Source organism: Apium graveolens, chromosome 6 (genome assembly GCF_009905375.1).
Source record: "Apium graveolens cultivar Ventura chromosome 6, ASM990537v1, whole genome shotgun sequence".
Classification (NCBI taxonomy): Eukaryota; Viridiplantae; Streptophyta; class Magnoliopsida; order Apiales; family Apiaceae; genus Apium; species Apium graveolens.
In genome coordinates this window covers 14,815,368-14,836,380 of record NC_133652.1, presented here as the reverse complement: position 1 = coordinate 14,836,380, position 21,013 = coordinate 14,815,368, and the positions used below count along the sequence as shown (strand labels likewise).

General features: G+C 34.2%; 1 protein-coding gene across 1 annotated transcript; it reads right to left on the bottom strand.

The window, feature by feature from the left end:
* Nucleotides 1-353: 353 nt before the first annotated feature.
* LOC141664653 (F-box/FBD/LRR-repeat protein At1g13570-like) lies at nucleotides 354-3,529 on the bottom strand. The gene is made up of 3 exons (XM_074470607.1): nucleotides 2,669-3,529; nucleotides 2,420-2,542; nucleotides 354-590 (listed from the first exon to the last, which is right to left on the bottom strand). Exons 1-3 carry the CDS (start codon nucleotides 3,527-3,529, stop codon nucleotides 354-356), a joined length of 1,221 nt encoding a protein of 406 aa, XP_074326708.1.
* Between the last annotated feature and the right edge of the window lie 17,484 nt (nucleotides 3,530-21,013).

Here is a 21,013-nt window from a genome sequence, read left to right as displayed (position 1 = left end):
GACATTTTCCAAAGTTGAGATGTTAAGCTAATTAAGCAAATCCCATTTCTGATGAAGGATACCACAGATTAATGATTTTGGGTTTTAGTGGTATGCCACTCCTCCTCATGATTTTATTACCGATGTTTTAGATCTTGATATTTGAATGCAAGTACGAGTTACTCACAAAAAAAAGCTACTTCAGATGGTTACAAGTTATAAGGGACCTTGATGAGTTGGTTATAAACCAATTGATTTTACAACAACCAAAAAAAGGTTCAATGTGCACTTTAATAAGAGTTTTGAAATAGGCCAGAAGAACTACAGCTCTGCTGCACAAGATACACCAGTCACCCCTGCCACTAGGCTCGCTACTACATCCACTGGATCTGTGCAGAATTGGATGCTCTAGGATCATCAACTATGTCTTTCATTTTTAGTTCAATCCGTTTAAGCGAAGGGGAAGATGGAAGCAAAAGTTTAAGGAACTGAAACTCGGCACGGGAACCAATCAAGTCGTATATTTTAAGGGTTTCAAGCCGAATCATGGGGTCCGACAACATCGCAAGGTCCAATAAGTCCATACCATCACTGCTCTGTACTCCATGATCCTATATACAATGTTAATATAGAATAAGATACAGTAGTGAATAATAAAACCTAATCTCCAAAACTGACAAATTGTCCTGACCAGCCACGAAATAGATTGATAATATAATTATGACCCCATGCGACCAATTATACCACTTTGTAATAGATGAGCTGAGAAACTTTCAAATATAATGTGAATTCTTAAAGAGACATGAGTTCATACTAAATCCTGTTATAGAATGAAGAGAAGAAATAAATATTATTCAAAAGAGCAAAGAAAATTTTTGAGTGAAAGTGAGTAAAAATTATAGTTTAAAGTGACTATCACTTATACAGAGGTTGTGTAAGGTCATCTTTATTGTAGTTAAAAAGATTATGCATAAAATCTAAAGGAGGAAAGTATTATGTATTTATGAGAAAGGGATCTCACACTAGAGTAGGAGCGACCATACAATCAAGGGGAAAATATGATTCCAAATTTAGATTGTGTAGAACTTACTGCATGATGCAGAGTGTAGACGGTACATAAACAAAGGGGTAGATACTCACATTTGGATTAAAAACAGACACTCACCACAATATTAATTTCTATGTGTTGTAAAGGATCTATGAAGGTCTTTCATGTGAGCAACGACTCTTAAATTTTTACACCAAAAAACTTCACTCATGGGTACCAGTACTGATCTATAAAGGAGACTGAGCAGCGGCCTAAGCCAACGCTTAAGCGGAATCGGACCATAAAGTGTATCGATTTTGTACTAAGCACACAATTAAGCATTTTCCAAGATTAAACAGCCTATTTAGGCGGATAACCGGTCATTGAGTGTATTACATGATCAAAGAGATGTAGAGCTGCTGATTTTTTGGTTTCAAAAGATTAATATTATTTAATATATAACAATAATCAGAATCAAAATTAAATTGCTTTTTTTTTGTTATGAACATTTAATGTTTAGATTCTTTTCACTTCACTGTAATCTAAATTTTAATTTCACTTATTACATTTTATTAAAAATTCAAATATATATTGCTATACCACTTAAAATTAAGTGTACCCTTAACCTCTAGAAAGTCCTTCCGCTGCTCGCAGCTGCTTAGTGCTTTTTAAGAACACCTATAGATACTTCTCAAGAAGTTGAAGATTTTGGGTACTAATAAATTGTTAATGTCAATTGCACAACCTTATATGTCAACTCAAACCTGAGAACATAATTGGAAGTGTATTGTTCTCTCTAGTGCATATGAAGATTTGGAACCTCTTTCCATCCCTACTTTTTTCCTTTTAGAGGGTAATTCTTTTGAGTAAGGTCAATTACACAACTTCAAATACTTATATGCACATTTTTCTAGGAATATCCGCTAGACTAAGCATTCGAGAGGGGGGCTTTTAGGGTGTTTCATTCTTTTCTCTTCTCTTAGGCCTGTTTTGGGCTATTTTTTTTTTTAGATTATATGGGTCCTAGTCAGAATACAGTTAGGTTACATGTCCGACATTGAGTGTAATAAAATATACCTTACAGTGTAGGTTTAAAGCATTTATTCTTGAATAAAATTCATTCCTTGCTTAATTAAGTTCTTTCCAGATAGGAGAGGGAAAAACATATGGGGTATGTTTTGTGAATTATACTTAGTTACAAGTTGAAACACAAAAACATCTACGGTCATATTTATATGCAGCCAATATGGTATATTCAGTATTCTAAAATATCTACTATTTGATAACATAATTTGTCCATTGATAAGAAAATCTGTTTATTCCAAGTCTATATCTTAGGATTATGATAAGATTGGGAAAAAAAGTTCTCACTAGATCGATGTCAAGAGTGTGCAGATAAGGTGAACTTCTGACCAAACAAAGAACATGTTGAATTTGAATCAAATCATATAATTCAATACGGTGAAGGTACAGATATTTCAAGTTCTCGATAGCTCTCGGAAACTTCTTCAAAATAGCTGCACCTGATTCAAGAATCTACATACAAACACATATATATCTGAGTATATTGGAAAAAAAATAGATTTGTAAGATGTTTAGTTGCAACAACTAATTATATTAGTTAAATAACAATTTTATTACTAGTAGGATATTAAAGATTACCTTGAGGAAGAAGCCATCAAGGAAAAGAAAACTGAGTCTAGGCATATTGCAAAGTAGCTTGTTTAAAGTAATCATTTCCGTACCAGAACTTGGCACTTCATCCATCCCAAGCCTAAGAACTTCCATCTTTTGGGTGCATTCAAACCACTGCCAATCAATATCTTCACTGTCAATGATACTCAAGAAAGTGAGATTGTTTTCACGTTTAAATTGGCGTCCCAAATGTTCAATCCCAGTACAGATTTCCATTTCCAATTCATTGAGTTGAGTGCCGAATGACATGTCAGCATTAATTGTGACATACACAAGTTCAACACTAATCAGGTTACGAAATCCTTCAAATACAAGGGGTGGATTTAGTATGCAGTTCATGAGGGTCAAATGAGTTAATTGCGAACAAGAAAAGAAATGAGAGGGCACAATGCAGGCATCTTGTGATTCATTAAGAAGCTCCAGTTTCCTAACACCACTGTTTGCTATGTTTTTAATCCATGTAACCATATCTTGACTTTGATGAATAGGTAGGTCTCGAGGAATGCAAAGAAGGAAATCCAAAACTGGGCCTCTATGAGCTGAAAATATATCAGTAATGATTCTGGAAACTTCTAATATTTTACTTTGTTTATCTAACTCGGAAAATTTCTGAGAAACCAATTGCCAGATAAAATGTTCATCCAAATGTAGTCGGGGGTGCATTCCCCACACATTCCTCCATGTTTTGGAGAAAACACTTGTCCTTGCTGCATCATGAGTCGGTAAGCGTTCTAGGATCAAGTCCATTAAGCTTGTGGGCAAGCTGCTTATCCTATCGAATGCTGCCCTTCTATTTTCAAATTGCCTAGTTTTCGAATCACTAGCCATAAGTCTGAACACAGAAACAGGCAGGGACACAAAAAATTAAAAGGATCCTACATACAAGTAGTAAATAAATTGCTCGCTGCACAAAGTCACAAAATCTGAAAGCATAAGATTTTGCTACATATATCAACTAATAAAAGTTGATTTAACATGTTTTGAAAAATCGTGCTTCGACTGAAGTTTGTCAGTCCACTGGAAAAAAAATTGAAACTGTTCTGTATGGTTAAAGAAAGGGACGGGACTAATGCTGGTGTTGTGTCTTCCCTACAAGCTTCCAGGTCAACCAGATGGGGTGCTGCTTCAAAATAAATATTACCCGGTGAAGGCTTTATCTTATGAGTATATTTAAGAAAAATGACCAAAATACCTTATTTTAAATATTTTTTTTGCACAAAATACCCATTCTGGAAAGGGTGAAAGATCAAAATAACCACTATTTGGGTAGATTGCCCAAAATATCTATTGAGGGGATGTTCCGCCCTTTTTACCCACTGAATACGCATGTGACACTACAAGAAAACAGGACAAAACCGACCGTAAAAAACGGTCCGTTAAGAGGCAAAACGGTCGGTTAAAAGGTTGATAACCGACCACGAGGGGTGGTCGGTTTTAGCCTGGTCGGTTATGACCTTTGGTCGGGTTTAAGCCTCATAACCGACCAACACAGTGGTCGGTTAAGTGCCTGGGCATTTTACTAAAATGTGGTACAGTGACACACGTGTGTACACGTGTCGCCACGTCACTGAGTCATAACCGACCGCAGGTGGTCGGTTATGTCTATTTCTAAATGTTGATTGGAACTCATAACCGACCGTGATCAAAGTGTGCACATCGGTTGGTTTTATTTCAGAAGCTAACTTAAATTTCATAACTGACCGTCTTAGAACCGACCACCCTCTAAAGAAGACGGTCGGTTATGTCTATTTTTAAAATGTTGACTGGAACTCATAATCGACCGTGGTCAAAGTGTGCACATCGGTCCGTTTTATTTCAGAAGCTAACTTAAATGTCATAACCGACCGTCCTAAAACCGACCACCCTCTAAAGGAGACGGTCGGTTTTATGAAGAAGGTGGTCGGTTATGTCACCTGACGGTCAGTTTTCTGGGTTTTGTAATGGTCAAAAGTGGTCGGTTATGCCTATTGTCGGTCGGTTTTAAGGTCTGATTTTAAAAAAAAAAATTGCAGGTTTTTGTGCAGCCCTTGGATACCAAACCAAATCAATACACAAATCCAATCCAATCACAACGAAACAACCAAAACAAACAACAATGATAATCATTAAACTATACTACTCAAAATCATTCGCAAAAACTAGTAAATTTCATAATTAAACCATAGTAATTAAATCCAACGCAAACATTCACAAACTCCGATAACCAGAGGATTAAACCGTATCATTACATCATTATAGTCTTAAAACCATCACAACGTATTATATTACATCCCATAACCATCAAATTACAATAGTCTTAAAACCGATCAATATAAACTAATCCGACAAATCAACATCGGATGATCCACCGCCATCACCACCGCCATCACCACCGTCATCACCGCCGCCATCACCGCCGCCATCATCAAAGTCCTCATCATCGGAGGTCTCATCCTCGGACGTGTAATCCTTATCGACTTCCATAGCACGCCGACTTCCATAACAAGTTTAATTAAACTAGTTAAAAAGAAGAAACAAAATTTACATGTGAATGAAAACAATAAATAAACAAGAAGGTCAAAAATTATACCTCCGCAACACGAGCTTCCGTCTTTTGGACGATATCTTCAATCAAGGAGCCCACGATATGCATGATCTCGCCACCGATAAGGTTATTCCATTACAACGTTTGGCTAGGATCGGAGGATGGATCCGAGGCCTCAAGAGCGGTACGTGCGAATGTAGCTATTTCCGCATCGAAAAGTTGGCGAGCAAACCGATTTGGATTAGCACGGATCTCTGTAAGCACATTCCTCACGATGGCAAGATATACATTGTCGGGGATGGCTTCACGTTGTCTCGGAGAGGATGAGGATGAGCCGGCTTCATTCCGTGTGGAATCTCGGTACCGGGTAGCAAGTGTAGGGAAGAGATCGGTGGCCCGATCATTGGGGAACCCCACCACATAATTCTTTTTCGGCTCTGTACCTTGGGGGACCTTCAACGATTCCATCCACCAATCCCACGGCTCATCCCGATCACCCGTTTGTGTAACCTCCACGGGCATGCGCTCGAGAATGGCGACATATCGTTCCTACAAGTTCATTTAAAATAATTAACGATGCATTTAAAATAAAATAAAAATACGTATAAAATCACATATAAAAATGCATTTAAAATCACATAAATACATATAAAATCACATATTAAGGATGCATTTAAAATCACATAAAAATGCATATAAAATTACATATAAAAATGCATTTAAAATCACATAAATACATATCAAATCACAGATTAACCCTCATTTAAAATTACATAAGAATGCATATTAAATCACATAAAAATGCATTTAAAATCACATTAAAATACATATAAAATCACATATTAAATAAGCATATAAAATCACATTAAAATGCATTAAAATCACATTAAAATACATATAAAATCACATATTAAAGGTGCATTTAAAATCACATAAAAATGCATATAAAATCACATAAAAAATGCATTTAAAATCACATTAAATACATATAAAATCAAATATTAAAGATGCATTTAAAATCACATAAAAATACATATAAAATCACATGAAAATACATATAAATTCACTTATTAAATATGCATTTAAAATCACATAAAAATGCATATAAAAAACATAAAAATGCATTTAAAATCACATGAAAATACATATAAATTCACTTATTAAAGATGCATTTAAAATCACATAAAATGGTCATAAAAGTACATAAAAATTATCGCAATACGCATGGCGGCCGGTGTAGTGTAGACGGGATTTTCCGGATCGGATCCAACTTTCCTATGACATTTATCCCACACCTCGAGTCTCGTCGGCTTTTTCTTGTTCTTGTTCGTCATTACCTTTCAAAATATTAAATAACTTATATTAGCACGTCCTAATAATTAGTTGATTATATTAAATATGGTAAACGTGTATGTATGTGTGTGTGATGGAATATAATAATATTACCTCCCGAACTTTATTGAATGACCTTGCACTGGCACTATGCAATCTTTCAACTTGTTGTCGGTTGGTGGATCCAACCGATGACCGATGCAAGTGTCCTTCATTGTTCTCCCAATACTACAAAAGGTCCTTCTAAAAAGGAACGGACCAATAAAGCGGCTTCAAAGACAACTTGCTCACACCCTCCTCCTTTGCTTTTCGCTCCACCCTCTTCTTAAGCTCGTTCAAAGTCCTTTTTATCGTCACTTTAATGTGATCTTCCACAATTTTTCGAGCCTTTGAACGGCTTTGCCCCTTAAGATGCCTATAAAATTTCTAAAATTGTAAAAAAAAAACGAGGATAAATGCATCATAAAATCATGAAATAAATGACAATTACAAAAAAAATAACTTACTTGAAACTCCTCGACTCTTGCATTCAACCAACCCGGGTGACGTTCTTCGATATCGGTATACGTGTAACACCTAAGATGCCACTTCTCCCGAATCATAGCAAAAAGCATTTTCTTAGCCGTATTATCTTAAATACTATATTTAAACAAAAGAAAATAATAAACATTAATAATTCACATAACAATATTGAACAACACCAAAAATATAAACATATAGGAATAATGCAATTTAAAAACTTTTTAACTTACTGTCCATCGGAGATATCAATGCGATATGGCTTCAATGGCGGTTTCTCTCCATATATGCCACTCGAATGTGATCGAGGCAGTCTTCCTCGCCATTCTCGCTCCTCCGTATTTGTCATGTGCCGAGTCAGATCATTCGGGTCCGAATCTGAATCCGTCGGCTCATCCTGCAAATGCAAATTCCCTCCTTTTCCCTTTGCACCCTTGCCCTTGCCCTTCTTACTCGCGACTTTGGCCTTTCCCTTGGCCTTTTCCTTTCCCTTGTCTTTTTATGGCTCCTTGTCTTTCCCCTTCCCTTTTTTCGCCATTGTCAACACCACAAGACTTATCATAACCAATGTCAACATCCAAGCAAAAAGATCCTAAAATAAATAATAAAATATATTAGCCAATATGAAAACAAACAAATCGATGAAACGACTTGCATTAGTAAATCACATTACATAAAAAAGCATTTAAAATCACATAAAATGCATATAAAATGCATATAAACGTATCCATTTCACAAATTAACGATAAAAATAAACACAACTAATTAGAGCATTATTTAATTACGTAAATTAAATAATTAAATCATCTTAACCTATATATACAATAAATTATCCATTTTCGAGTACGGATCATGTTTACAAGAGCAAACCCCTACAAATTAACCCTAAAAATACATTTATACTTCTACCTAAACATAAACAAACCGACAAAACCCTAAAATTTATACTTGTACATATATTCAACAAATTGACAAAACCGACGAATCTTTTACATGCAAAATTTTACATGAAAACTGAAAAATCATATGAACTTCAATTTAATTGAGAATTATCCATTTCGAGTACTTTTATGTGTTAAAACTTAACCCTAAAAATACATTTATACTTCTAAAAAGAGTAAACAAACCAACGAAACACCCAAAAATTATGACTTTAACCTATATTAAACAAATTGACATAACCGACGAATGTTTAACATGCAAAACTTTACATAAAAACTGAAAAATCAATGAAGTTTGATTTGAAGTGAAACACATCAATTTATGTGAGAATAATACTTTAACAAACACAAAAAACATATAATTAACTTCGAATCATATATATAAACACAAAAAATACATACACATACACACATATATGCAATCGAGTAAAAAAAGTGCTTAATCGTAAGAAAATCTTACATCAAGAGTGAAACCGGAGGCAATGAGAGATGATTTGGGGCTCCTTCGTCAATTAAACGCCATTGAATCGAAGCTTTTTAGTGAATTTAGTCGGTTTTGAGTGTAAGAGAGAGATAGAGAGAAAATAGAGAGATAGAGAAGGAAATAGAGAAAAGAAAAGTGAACCGTTCTTTTTATTTATAACAGACTTAAAACCGACCACCAGGTCGGTCAGTTTTAACCTTGAACCCTGTGTAGCATGCAAAACGGTGTCGTTTTGCTCTAGGCGGGGTTTTTTCATTTTTAACAAAAAAACCCGCATTTTTTTAGGTGGTCGGTTATGACCCAAAGTGGTTGGTTTTATAGTATTTAATTTTTTAATTTTTTTTAATTTTATGGTTTAGGGGTTACAAACCCCTAAATTAAAAAAAATCTTTTAAAAACATGATTATTATTATTTAAATAGCTTAATTTTTGATACATTTGCTCGTTTTTACCGCGTCGGTTCATCCTTACGGTTCGATCATGTGTATTTTATAATTTATATATTTTTTAATTATTTCACTTTTTTAATCAAATTTGCTAATTTTCTTATAAAAACGTATTTGTGATCGTTCAAATATGCTAATGTTTTGTGCATTAATATATTTTTATATGAAGTTAACATCCGTACGGTTCGATCATTAAAAATAAATTTTAAAATTATACTTATAGTATCAAATGGTATGTTCAACTTATTATGTCTACAGAATGCCAACATATTTACTAAAATAATTATATTCCATATGATTTTCATTATACTATTTTTAAAATAGCCTAATTTTTGGTACATTTGTTCGTTTTCACCGCGTTAGTCCATCCATACGATTCGATCATGTGTATTTTATATTTTTCATTTTTTTTAATTTTTAATTAAATTTGCTAATTTACTTATAAAAACGTAATGGTACTCGTTAAAATGTGCTATTTTTTGTGCATAAACATATTTTGACATGAATTTAACATCCGTACGGTTGTATCGTTAAATATATCTTTTAAAATTATACTTTTCAGATCGAATTCATTTTTTTAATTTTTAATTAAATTTGTTAATTTACTTTTATAAAAACGTAATGGTACTCGTTCAAAAGTGCTAATTTTTTTTGCATACGCATATTTTGACATCTCCCTTTAAGGAGACGGTCGGTTTTATCAAGAAGGTGGTCGGTTTTAGTCAAGGAGACGGTCGGTTTTCTGGGAAATATTACGGTCAAATATTATGATTTTTTTGGCCCTAACCGGACGTAAACGCATAAAAACTTAGCATTAAAACCAAAAATTCACAAACCCATTAAAAATTTACTATAACTTATAAATAAAGTATCCTAATCATTAAAAAATTTACTAAAAATCATCTTTAAAATACAAATGACATTATTCAAAATCGTCAAAACCATCATAATCTTCGTCATCATCATCATCCTCATTGTCACCTTCACTTATTTCTTCTTCTCCTTCATTTTCATCTTCGTCATCCTTCAAATCATCTTCTTCGTCTTCTTCGTCTTCTTCTTCTTCTTCTTTTTCACGCCGAATAAATGGTATTTGTCCATATTGTGCAAAATCGACAAAGAGCGAAAACGAGGTCGGTGCATTAGATCTATCTTCCTGAAAAGCGTCCTCTATATCATTTTACGCAATGATAGATTCATCAATTGGGCGACTTTTAGATTTGACCACTGTATATATTTTTGCTTTTGGATCCAATACACTAGGAGCATAATATACTTGTGAGGCTTGACTAGCTAAAATAAAAATCTCATTTGACTTCAATCTTGAAGTCATATCGATTGTAATCACACGATTCTTATCAATCCTCACAACATTACCAACACTATCAAACCATATACATTTGAACAAATATACATGATTGCATCCTTGATAAATAAGTCTAATAATTTCTTGTAGTTGACCATAATAATCAAGATTATTTCCGTGCAAATTTCCTTTAACAACAATACCAGAACCGGATGCAGATTTTGTTGAAAATTTATATCCATTAACTTGACAAGTCTCAAAAGTCATAACTTTTAATACCGGCCCTTCAAGTAAGTCCCTAAAACGAGGTCCTTCCACCTCATCTTTATCAACCTAAAAATAATTCAAATCGATGAGACGTTGTAATTATAAGAATTTAAAAAAAAAATCATGCAAATTAAAAATAGATAAATACCTTTTGTTTAAACCAAGTTTTAAATCGACTTTTGATAATACGATCTAAATCTTGAGGTGTTGTTTCCGGGCGCTGTCGCATAACACGATCTTGGTACTTTCTAAAATATAATGTAAGATCATGCATGTGTCATTAACAAAAATTATTTCGCATATTTTTTAAAGTAATATTTGGTACCTTAAATAAGGTTGAACTTCAGGAGAGTTTAAAAGAACATATTCTTCCGCTAACTCTCGTTCATCATCACTCATGTATCGAGTTCCTTCCTTTCCAAGAGATTGAATTGGATATTTGAACACTTCTAAATTCTTGGAATTTTGTACATCAAACAAAACCTCGTTACGACATACCTTATTATGGATCGTGTTAGAGGCAAAATAAAAAGAACAAATATTAAGAATCTCCTCCTCAATATATCGTTCGACAATTGACTCCTCAACCCTTGCTTTATTACCGACTTTTTGTTTTAATTTTACCCAAAAATGTTCAATTGAATACATCCAATGCCAATAACCAGGTCCAGCAAGTCTAATTTCTTCGGCTAAATGTACAACCAAGTGTTCCATCGAATCAAACCAACTTTGAGGAAAAATCGTTTCTAACAAATACAATGCTTTGATAACCGATTTTTCCATTATTTCCAAGTCAGTTTTTGTAACCATGGATGAACATAAATCTCGGAAAAAGTTAGAAATTGTCGTGATTGCATCGGCAATAGGCGCCGGTAGAAGTTTACGAATTGCGAGAGGCAATAATTTTTGAAGAAAAATGTGACAATCGTGCGATTTGAATCCTTAAAATGTACACTCCTCAACATTGTAACAACGTGATATATTTGAGGAATAACCATTCGGAAGTTTTAGTGAACTAATCCATTCACACAAAAGTTTACGTTGTTTTCTAGTAAGGGAATAAGGTGCTTTAGGTGACTTTCCTTTCTCATCGATCCACAAATGTGGTAACACCCCAAAATGCTTGCAATCCGCTCTTGCTTCTTTATGATCTTTTGACTTTGCCGCATTGACAATAGTAAAAAAAATGTTTTCAAAAACATTTTTTTCCGTATACATGATGTCAATTGAATATCGTAAACTATGTGATGACCAATAAGGGAGTTCGTAAAAGATTGGGACATAAGTCCAATGATGCTTTTCCCCGTATCCGACACTCTTTGCCTTCGAATTAGTCTTTCCGGGTGGTGGAAAAACTAAACCATCAAGCAATTCCTTAACACCCTCACCGGATAAATGACCACGAAACAATCTTCTTTCTTCGTTATCAAACAAATTACTTTTTTGACGGAGTGGATCATTTGATTCAAGGAATATTCAGTTCGTGCCATAGAAACTACATTTTCCACAATATTTTAATTAAAACCCTTGCACGCTTCCAAGACACACTTGACATCCCATCTTTCCTTTGCCCGACCACCCACTTATCATACTCATAGCGGGATAGTCACTAATTCTCCACATAATAGCCGCTCTCATTGTAAAATTTTGTTTCAAAGATTGGTCGTATTTCTTCACCCCAGTATTCCACAATATCTTCAATTCATCGATGAGAGGCCTTAGATAAACGTTAATATCTTTTCCAATACTATTTGGACCCGGAACTATATGGTCATGAATATATAAGGCTTTTTCATACACATCGATGGTGGAAGATTGTAGACAACTATCACCATGGGCCACACACTATATGTTTTTTCCCGGTAGGGCCAAAAGGGTTGAAACCATCAGTCGCAAGACCGAACCTTATGTTACGAATCTCTTGAGCAAATGAAGGATACTGACGGTCAAAATTTTTCCACTCTTCTCCACCCGCGGGATGACTTATTCCTCCATCATTCACATCTCTTTTTTTGTACCATCTCATGTGATCGGATGTATGTCCCGACATATATAAGCGTTGTAATCGAGGGATCAAAGGAAAGTGTCTTAAGATTTTTTTTGCTATTTTTTTACCATCTTTCCTAAAAACATCCTGATAACGATCTTCACCACATATATCACACACAACTTTATCCTTGTCATCTCACATAAATCAATTTTTTCATATTCAATCCTCAAATCCTTCATAAGTTTTTTCATTGCATAATAACTTTCGGGTAATGTATGTTTTTTTGGTAACACATCCGTAAGAAGTTTAAGCAAACTATCAAAAGCTTTATTACTACAATGCGAGTTATTTTTGAATTCCAATAATTTGGTGGTAAAACTTAATCTTGTGTACTTTGTATTGCCGGGATAAATAGGTGCTCTATTTTCAACAATAACCTCGTACAATTTTTTAGTACTATCATTTGGAGCTTCTTCTATATTCATAGTTCCCGTATCCGTAGTTTCATAAAATTGATAATTTTCACCGGCTAAATCATGTAACATCGCATTCAAATCTACCGGTTCTTCTACTCTCGAAGGTTCCCGAACACAATAACGGTGATGTGATGTTCGACTACATTTTCTTCCTATTTTTTCACCGTGCGACGTCCACACGGTATAACCCTCAAGCATCCCTTTAGCGAGCAAATGAAATCTAACATCATCAATCTTTAACCAATTCAAAATTTTACAACATTTACACGGACACTTCATTGTACCATCTTCCATTCCATTTTCGCTAGCAAATTTTAAAAAAATTTCTACACCAATTCTATATTCCGGGGTCAATGAAATTTTATCGCTTTGTGATTACCAATCCAACTTCGATCAATGGTTTCCATCTACAATAATATTTTTTAAAATTAAAAAAAATATATATTTAATAAATAATTTATCATTAATCTCATACAACAAATTATCTACAATAAACATTAATAAATGAAATAAACATATTTCAAAAAACACACAAACACATAAACTATAATTATAATAAATGAAACTAACTTACAAATTATCTACTACCAAACTTCAATTCTCACAACAAACATTATATAAAAAAATAAAAATATTAAATACATACAACAACATTTAATACATACACCACCAACATAGACACACACACACACATTATTACAAAATATGGAAATAACTTACAATTTTCCGAAACTCCTCCACTTCAATCCTCTGTAGTCGGTTTTAGTCAGAAGAATAAAATGACACCGTTTTCTCTATAACGGGTACTTTTTTGTACTTTAAATTAATTTTTTATTATTCTACAAAACCAGTCGGTTTTAACCTGCAGAATTTGTGTATATAACCGACCACTTGTAGTCGGTCGGTTTTAAAAATGACACATCAGCAAAACGGTGTCGTTTTTTTCTATAAAACCGACCACCAGCCGATGGTCAGTTTTATGTGTGCCACGTCATCGATACGGTGTCGTTTAGTTGGCATATAACCGACCACTGACGTCGGTCGGTTTTAAGGTGATCAAATCGACGTCGGTCGGTTATGTCCGGTCGGTTTTACCCTATTTTCTTGTAGTGTGGGGATGCAGACAGATTTTAAAATTTTAACAATAAGATACGTATGTTCAACATGCGTATTCATTTTTTTTTTTTCGTGAATACGCATGTTTGTGAAACCAAAAGTGAAAAATTCATATTCTTTGTAAAACCAAAAGTGAATACGCATGTTCATATGTTAAATTTTAGAAGACTGAATATGCATCCCTGAAATGCGTATTTCGTGGGTATTTTGGGCGGTTCGCGCGCATCTGGAAATTTTGGGCAGTTGAAGGTGAAAAGTGGTGTATTTTGGGCATTCTTTTTTCTGAAAAAAGGTGCCCAAAATAGCTACCTGATACTCCATTGATATTGGAGTATCAGGATCATACACCACTTTCAATAGAGTATCAGGATGATACTCCTTTGTCAGTAGAGTATCATGGCAGATACTTCTCTGTTAGTGGAGTATCAGTCATGATACTCTTTTCCAATTGGAGTATCACTTTTAATTTTCTTAAAAAAACATTTTAAAAAAATAAAAAAAATATTTTAAAATTTTAGATGATACTCTACTAACAAAGGAGTATATGAGTCGATACTCCACTGATACTCCACTACAAATGGAGTATTTGGTGGGTATTTTGGACAACTTAAAATTCTGATGGGTATTTTGGGCGATTGATATTTAAAAATGGTTATTTCCGTTTTTCACCCTAAGAAAAATGATCAAAATACCTCTTTTTAGATGTACTTTTGCCCAAAATACTCATTCTGAAAAAACGTGCCCAAAATACTCACCTGATACTCCACTAAAACTTATACTGGAGTATCAGGATGATACCGCACTTTCAATGGATTATCAGGATGATTCTTCTTTGTCAGCAGAATATCATGGCAGATACTCCTCTGTCAGTGGAGTACAGTCCTGATACTCCTTTCCCACTGGAGTATCTCTTTTAATTTTTTTAGAATTTTTTTTTAAAAAAATAAAAAATAAAATTTTAAATTTTTAGATGATACTCCAGTGATAAAGAAGTATCTCACATGTTACTCCACTGACAAAGGAGTATATGATTCGATACTCCACTAACAAAGAAGTATCAGGCCACTAAAAATAGAGTATCTGGTGGGTATTTTGGACATCTTAAAATCCTGGTGGGTATTTTGGGCGATTGTTATTTAAAAATTGTTATTTCGGTTTTTTACCCTATATTTAACTAGGTTTAACTAGTAAATAATTTGAAATAACTCGTAATAAGTAAATAGAATAAAGTAAAATGAATTATTTTTGAATTATATCTATTTATATATAGTTGATAAATTTATTTAATGACATTATATTTGAATTTTCCCTTGGTTTGCATTACCAGAGATTTCCGGGGATACTCGAGGGGTACAGTGATGCAAGTTGGATAGCTAAGAAATCTGGTTTCAATGGAGTGACCAGATATGTGTTTACCCTTGCACATGGAGCAGTGTGCTTGAAGTCTTTTAGACATACTTTGATTACTAAGTCTTCTTTTGAGGCTGAGTTGGGTGAACTTAATGCCATGGGGACGGAGGCTAAATGGTTACATAGACTGATGTCAATGTCACCTGTAGTAAGCTAACCATTTCCTTCCATTTTTGTTCATTGTGATAGCCGTACAACTATCGACAAGATCAGAAGTGTGAAATATAATGCTAAAACAAAGAGACACATTCAAGTTAGACTTAAGTCTATAAGGGGTCTTGTGTCTGATAGGATTATTGCTATAGAGTTCATAGGAACTCAGGATAATATAGCTGATCCTTTGACTAAGGGGATTGAGCATGCTGTAATATCTGGGATATATCTTGTAATTATTTTTGCTAATAAATAATTATTCTATGTGTTCAGTATTTATTCTGTGAATTAATTGTTAAGTGTTAAATGTGTTTGGATATTTAAAAATAATATTAATTGAGTATTTTAATTTTTATATATCTAAAATAAAATATAGATAATTGTCATGTCTTTCTAATTATTTTTATGTTGATTTATGAATTTATAGGAATTATATGGATTTTATAAAATCTTTTTCCGAGTATTTAAAAACTATTTTATACAAACGGGAACCAACCGACGTCATCCGTTGTTACGTGTTTATAACCCGAAACTCTTTCGAGAACTCCTTCCTAACCCAATTGCAATATTCCGAGCATTTTCCATGTTTCGAATTTTTCGATCCGGCGTATGGTTTGTCCTGCGCGGGTCCCGGCGCAACATTTTCGATACATTATTCGTTTCGGTAAATCGATAAAACTCATATTTTCGATAAACGAGAGCTTTTTATTAAACTATCATAATTATCACCTCGTAATACGTGTAACCAGGCGCTGAGACCAAGACCGCGGTACAAATTGTACTGATTTGGATAATTATCCCGAAAATAAGTACCGTTTGGATCAGTTTTTATAAATAAACGTACCATTTCATATCCGGAATGATCCAATGGTAAACTAATTTTTCGTAATTATAAATAGCCTTTTATCATATTTTATTCCGTATCAAAATCATTTGCAGTCAGTTAAATATATAATTTTCCAGAGAAAAACCCTAAATACATAAAACCTTCTGAGAATCAAACTACAATTTCAAGGTGTTACTGAAATCAGTTGGGAAAGTTGGAGTAACCAAATCGAAGGTCTCAAGGAGTACTATTAGATTCTGTGTTCCACATCACTGCAGAAATCAAGGTTTATTTTCTAAAAATATATTTATTTTCGAATTATTTTTATTAAAAATATGATTTTTTTTGTTCGGATGATTGTTTGAATGATTTGATGATTGCATGTTGTAGAGCTTGTTTTCCTGATAATTTTCATATGTCATACGTCTGATTTGGAGTTCAATAACATGCTCAAAATTGAGTTTAATTCTCGAATTTTGAAATTAGGGTTTATAACCCGTACGAATGTTTTCAATTGAAATTTGGGCCTTTTTGATTTAGGGGTTATTAGCTGTTGATTTATAGTGGGTTGTGTTCCTTATGAAATTTGCAATCGATTGGTATATAGCTCGTTAATAGAGGATGTCTGAATCGAAGGGAGTTGTATTTTGAAGTTTTTGTCGTTTCGCCGGAATCCGGCAATGTTCTTGGCCATTTTCCGGCCAGAACATGGATGATTGATATGTTTTGATTGCAAAAATATATTCTCGATGTTGTGTAGATGTGATCTTGAGCTGATGGTGAGGTGAGGGTACCGGAATCGTGTTCTCCGGCCACCCCTGTATTTTCCGGCGACTAGAACTGTAAAATTACAGTTTGGTACCTGGACTTTTGGGGACGATGAAGTTTGGTCCCTGAAGTTTCCAGAACTTGCAAATTTAAGATTCCTGTTTTAAAAATATTCAAAAATCATATTTCCTATTTATTTTTATTATAAAATTTATTTTTAATTTCTGAAAATTCCAAAAATTATTATTTCAATTCCAAAAATTATTTTTATTTTAGAAATAAATCTGAATTAGTTAGTTAATTAATTACAGTTAATTTTTAATTGATTAATTGGTCAATTAATTCAAAAATTAATTGATTATTTGATTTAATTAATTATTAATTGATTTTAATTAATTATTTAATTAGATTTAATTATTTAAAAATGATTTAAAAATTCCGAAAAATAGTTTCGAGCTTTAAAATATTATTTTAAAATATTTTCAAGGCTCGATAATTATTATAAAATTGTTTTGAAGCCAGATTTGGCCAACCGAACCATTTTATTTACTCCGAAATTGATTCAACGATCCGTTTTAGTTCCGAAAAATGTTTTAAAAATCATTTTAAATACCCGAAAGCCTATTTATGACCTGAGAGTTCTTTATAAATGGTATATCATTGATTATGTGATGTATTATGTGTTATATGTGACTTGTTGGTTGGTTGTCGATCTAAATATTCGATGTTTATTTGTTTATAGTATAGCTTTCAATCCGTTAATCGGATTTAGGTGAAACGAAGGGTAGATAGAAGTACGTTTCGAATAGAATCGTGTTGAATATTGATAGATACTTAGGATATGTGAGCAGAAGAGGCAAGGCGTAGGAAAGGGAAACAGGTAGTCGAGGAGTAAGACGGTCGTGATTGAAAGCCAGTGTAGTATAGTAAGCTAGTACCAGGCAAGTGTTCTGAACTTTCTCAAGATATATTATAGTTCATTGATAGATCTATTTTATATTGCAAGTACTTTGATGCACTGAACCCAAAACCCTGATTCCAGTTATTGATCTTGAGTCGTAAACCTGATTCTTTCTAGACCAATGATTATTGTCCACCCAAATACGAACCAAAAATATCTGATACTACTCCACAAATGCATACAAACTAAATATCAAATACTGAACCAGATTGCTTACACATTCCAGCCATTGTATCTTATGCTTTGACATACCAAATCCTTGAAACCCTGAAATATTGATTCATTTGTTATCCAATTCTTTTATTTCCTACCATCCAAGCTTTGAAAATGCCATATTGATCCTTATGTAGATTGAAACCATTTCATTATTGAACGTCTAATGTTTTTAATGATTCTGTTTATTGTTTATCACTGCTTATTCTGTTATTATGCTAGAATTGGATTGTTTTTATAAAATTGTGGACCAGATTCGTGGTCAGACCATATAATGGTCAAAGTTAGGCCAATGTGTGCCTTGGATCCAGTAGTTAGAGCAGTGTTGTGTGCTTTGCTCGGGGTTAGTGCGTGACTGATCAGCAGCCTAACCTTGGTTTTTAAAATGAAAACATAATATCCAATTCTAAATCATAATTCATTGTTCACTTGATATCATAACCCTTTTCACTTGATGATCATTATTCTCAGTTTTTTCATTGGGACTTGCTGAGCTAGTTAGCTCATTTGTGTGATATTATTTATGTTCTTTTCCAGTTAAGAAGGAACCAGTTGGTAGCGAGGATCCCCAGTCCACCGCGAGAGCTAGGGGTTCAGGTTGATCGAGTTGAGCTAGTTAGTTTCTTTTGGGATAATTTAAGTTTGTAAAAGTTTATAATAATGTTTAATACTCAGTTCTGAGTTTGGATAGTTGGGATTTGATCGGTTTGTAATATAATAGTGTGTTTGGCTTGTGTGCATACTATAACCTGTTGCGGTCCGTGGTAGTTGGTAAGTAGGGTCACTGCATATTATTATTATCTTTATTATTGTTATAAGCAGGTTATAAATAAGGTGTGTGTGTGTGTGGACCCCAAACTTCTGACCCGGGTTTGGAGGGTGCCACAGGTTTGGTATCAGAGCTACAGGTTATAAGTCACTGACATAAGCATAGGTTGACGGGAATGGGTAGAGGGTTAGGATTAGAAGTAAGGAATAGAAAGATAGAACGTCGAGAGGTTGAGTGCTACGGTATAACAGGTATTAGTATAATTTGCGTCGTGATTCGAGATTCTTATATTGCGATATGATTTCAGATAGCAGCGATGGCCGACTCTTTCATTGCCATACCAGCTGATCACTCAGAGCCTTCAGTTGGAAGACCATCTTCAGATCCACGTCCTGTTGTTCCACCAGTGTTGGCTATTCTACCTCCACCTGTGTTGCAGCCCGTACCATTGTAGGCTATTCCACCCCCAGGCATGAGGCCATCTATCAGAGGACCCCCACCTGCTGATTCAGGCTTTACTGGTCATTCAGTTACAGTAGTACCTTTCCAGTTCTCTCCCTATCTTGTCCCATATCATCAGTTTGAGGCTTGCCTTATGGAGCAGCGATTCCTACAGGGTCAGATTCAGGAGTTATTGCATATCATGTATATCAGAGAGATTGGGAGTGGTGAGATGCGACTTAGAGAGAGGCTCTAGGCGTTTCGTAGAATAGCTGCGGTGAGGATTGCTGAGGCTACACATGATGACATCACTCCTGATTTCCTAGTGGAGTGGGCTAAGTGGGTTCTGGAGGAGCTTGAGGAGATTGGAGGTCCAGACTTGCCATGAGTCCGAGATTCAGAGATGGAGATGCTGATCAGAGTTTTTATTATTGTGTAGTATGTACAGTAGTGTGTAGTGTGTATCAGTAGACTTTTGAGTTGTATTTATAGACTAGCTATGCTGACTAGTGAGTAGGTTGTTGTACCCTTTTGCTTTTACTTCTGAAGCGTCTTTACGCCTGTACTACCCAAAAATTTTGATCTATATATATCAGTACCTTTTCCTTTCCAGCATTGTCATTTACTTTACTGCACTTGTTTTACTTTACCTTATTTATTGCACCAGTTATACCCCTGTGATACCATGTACCCTGTTCCCTTAACTGTTTACATTCTGTAAAGAAGCATGCAATTTACTTAGTTCAACTGTTACAACTATTTTCAAAAAGAGATATTTTTGGTTAACAAAACTTTTCTTTTATGCAAAGGATTTGATTTAAAAGCTAAATAAGTTGTTTGATTCTTTACAGAAAATGCCTCCCAGAAGAAATACACGCACCAACACCCAGAATGAAGAAACCAACAACAACAATAATAACCAAGATGATACAAACCAGAATGTGAACCCAGGACCTATAGACCCAACAATAGCCCAGATTCTCCAAATCTTGGCCCAACAAACAGTTCACCTGGCACAACAACAACAAACACAGACCAACCCCCATGTAACTTTTAAAACTTTTCAGGCGATAAACCCACCAGAATTCAAGGGTTCCTTAGAGCCGATTGAAGCAAATATTTGGTTAAAGGAGATAGAGAATGCATTTGCCTTAGTAAAGGTGAAGGAGGATCAGAAGGTTGAGTTTGCAAGTTATTATTTGAAGAATGAGGCCACCTATTGGTGGGAGATGGTGAAGGCATTAGAAGGTACATATGTTATTACTTGGGAGAGGTTTAAGGAATTGTTTTTAGAAAAGTATTTTCCCTAGTTTGTTCAGGATCAGATGGAGTTGAAGTTTTTAGAGTTAAAGCAAGGAAATATATCGGTG

Bases quoted from the DNA above. Each gene is read 5' to 3' on its own strand.
- LOC141664653 (XM_074470607.1), bottom strand. From the start codon at position 3,529: ATGGCTAGTGATTCGAAAACTAGGCAATTTGAAAATAGAAGGGCAGCA. The intron at 2,543-2,668 runs GTAATCTTTAAT...GTTTGTATGTAG, and splicing joins TTGATGGCTTCTTCCTCAAG to ATTCTTGAATCAGGTGCAGC. The intron at 591-2,419 runs GTCAGAAGTTCA...CATTGTATATAG, and splicing joins TTCAACATGTTCTTTGTTTG to GATCATGGAGTACAGAGCAG.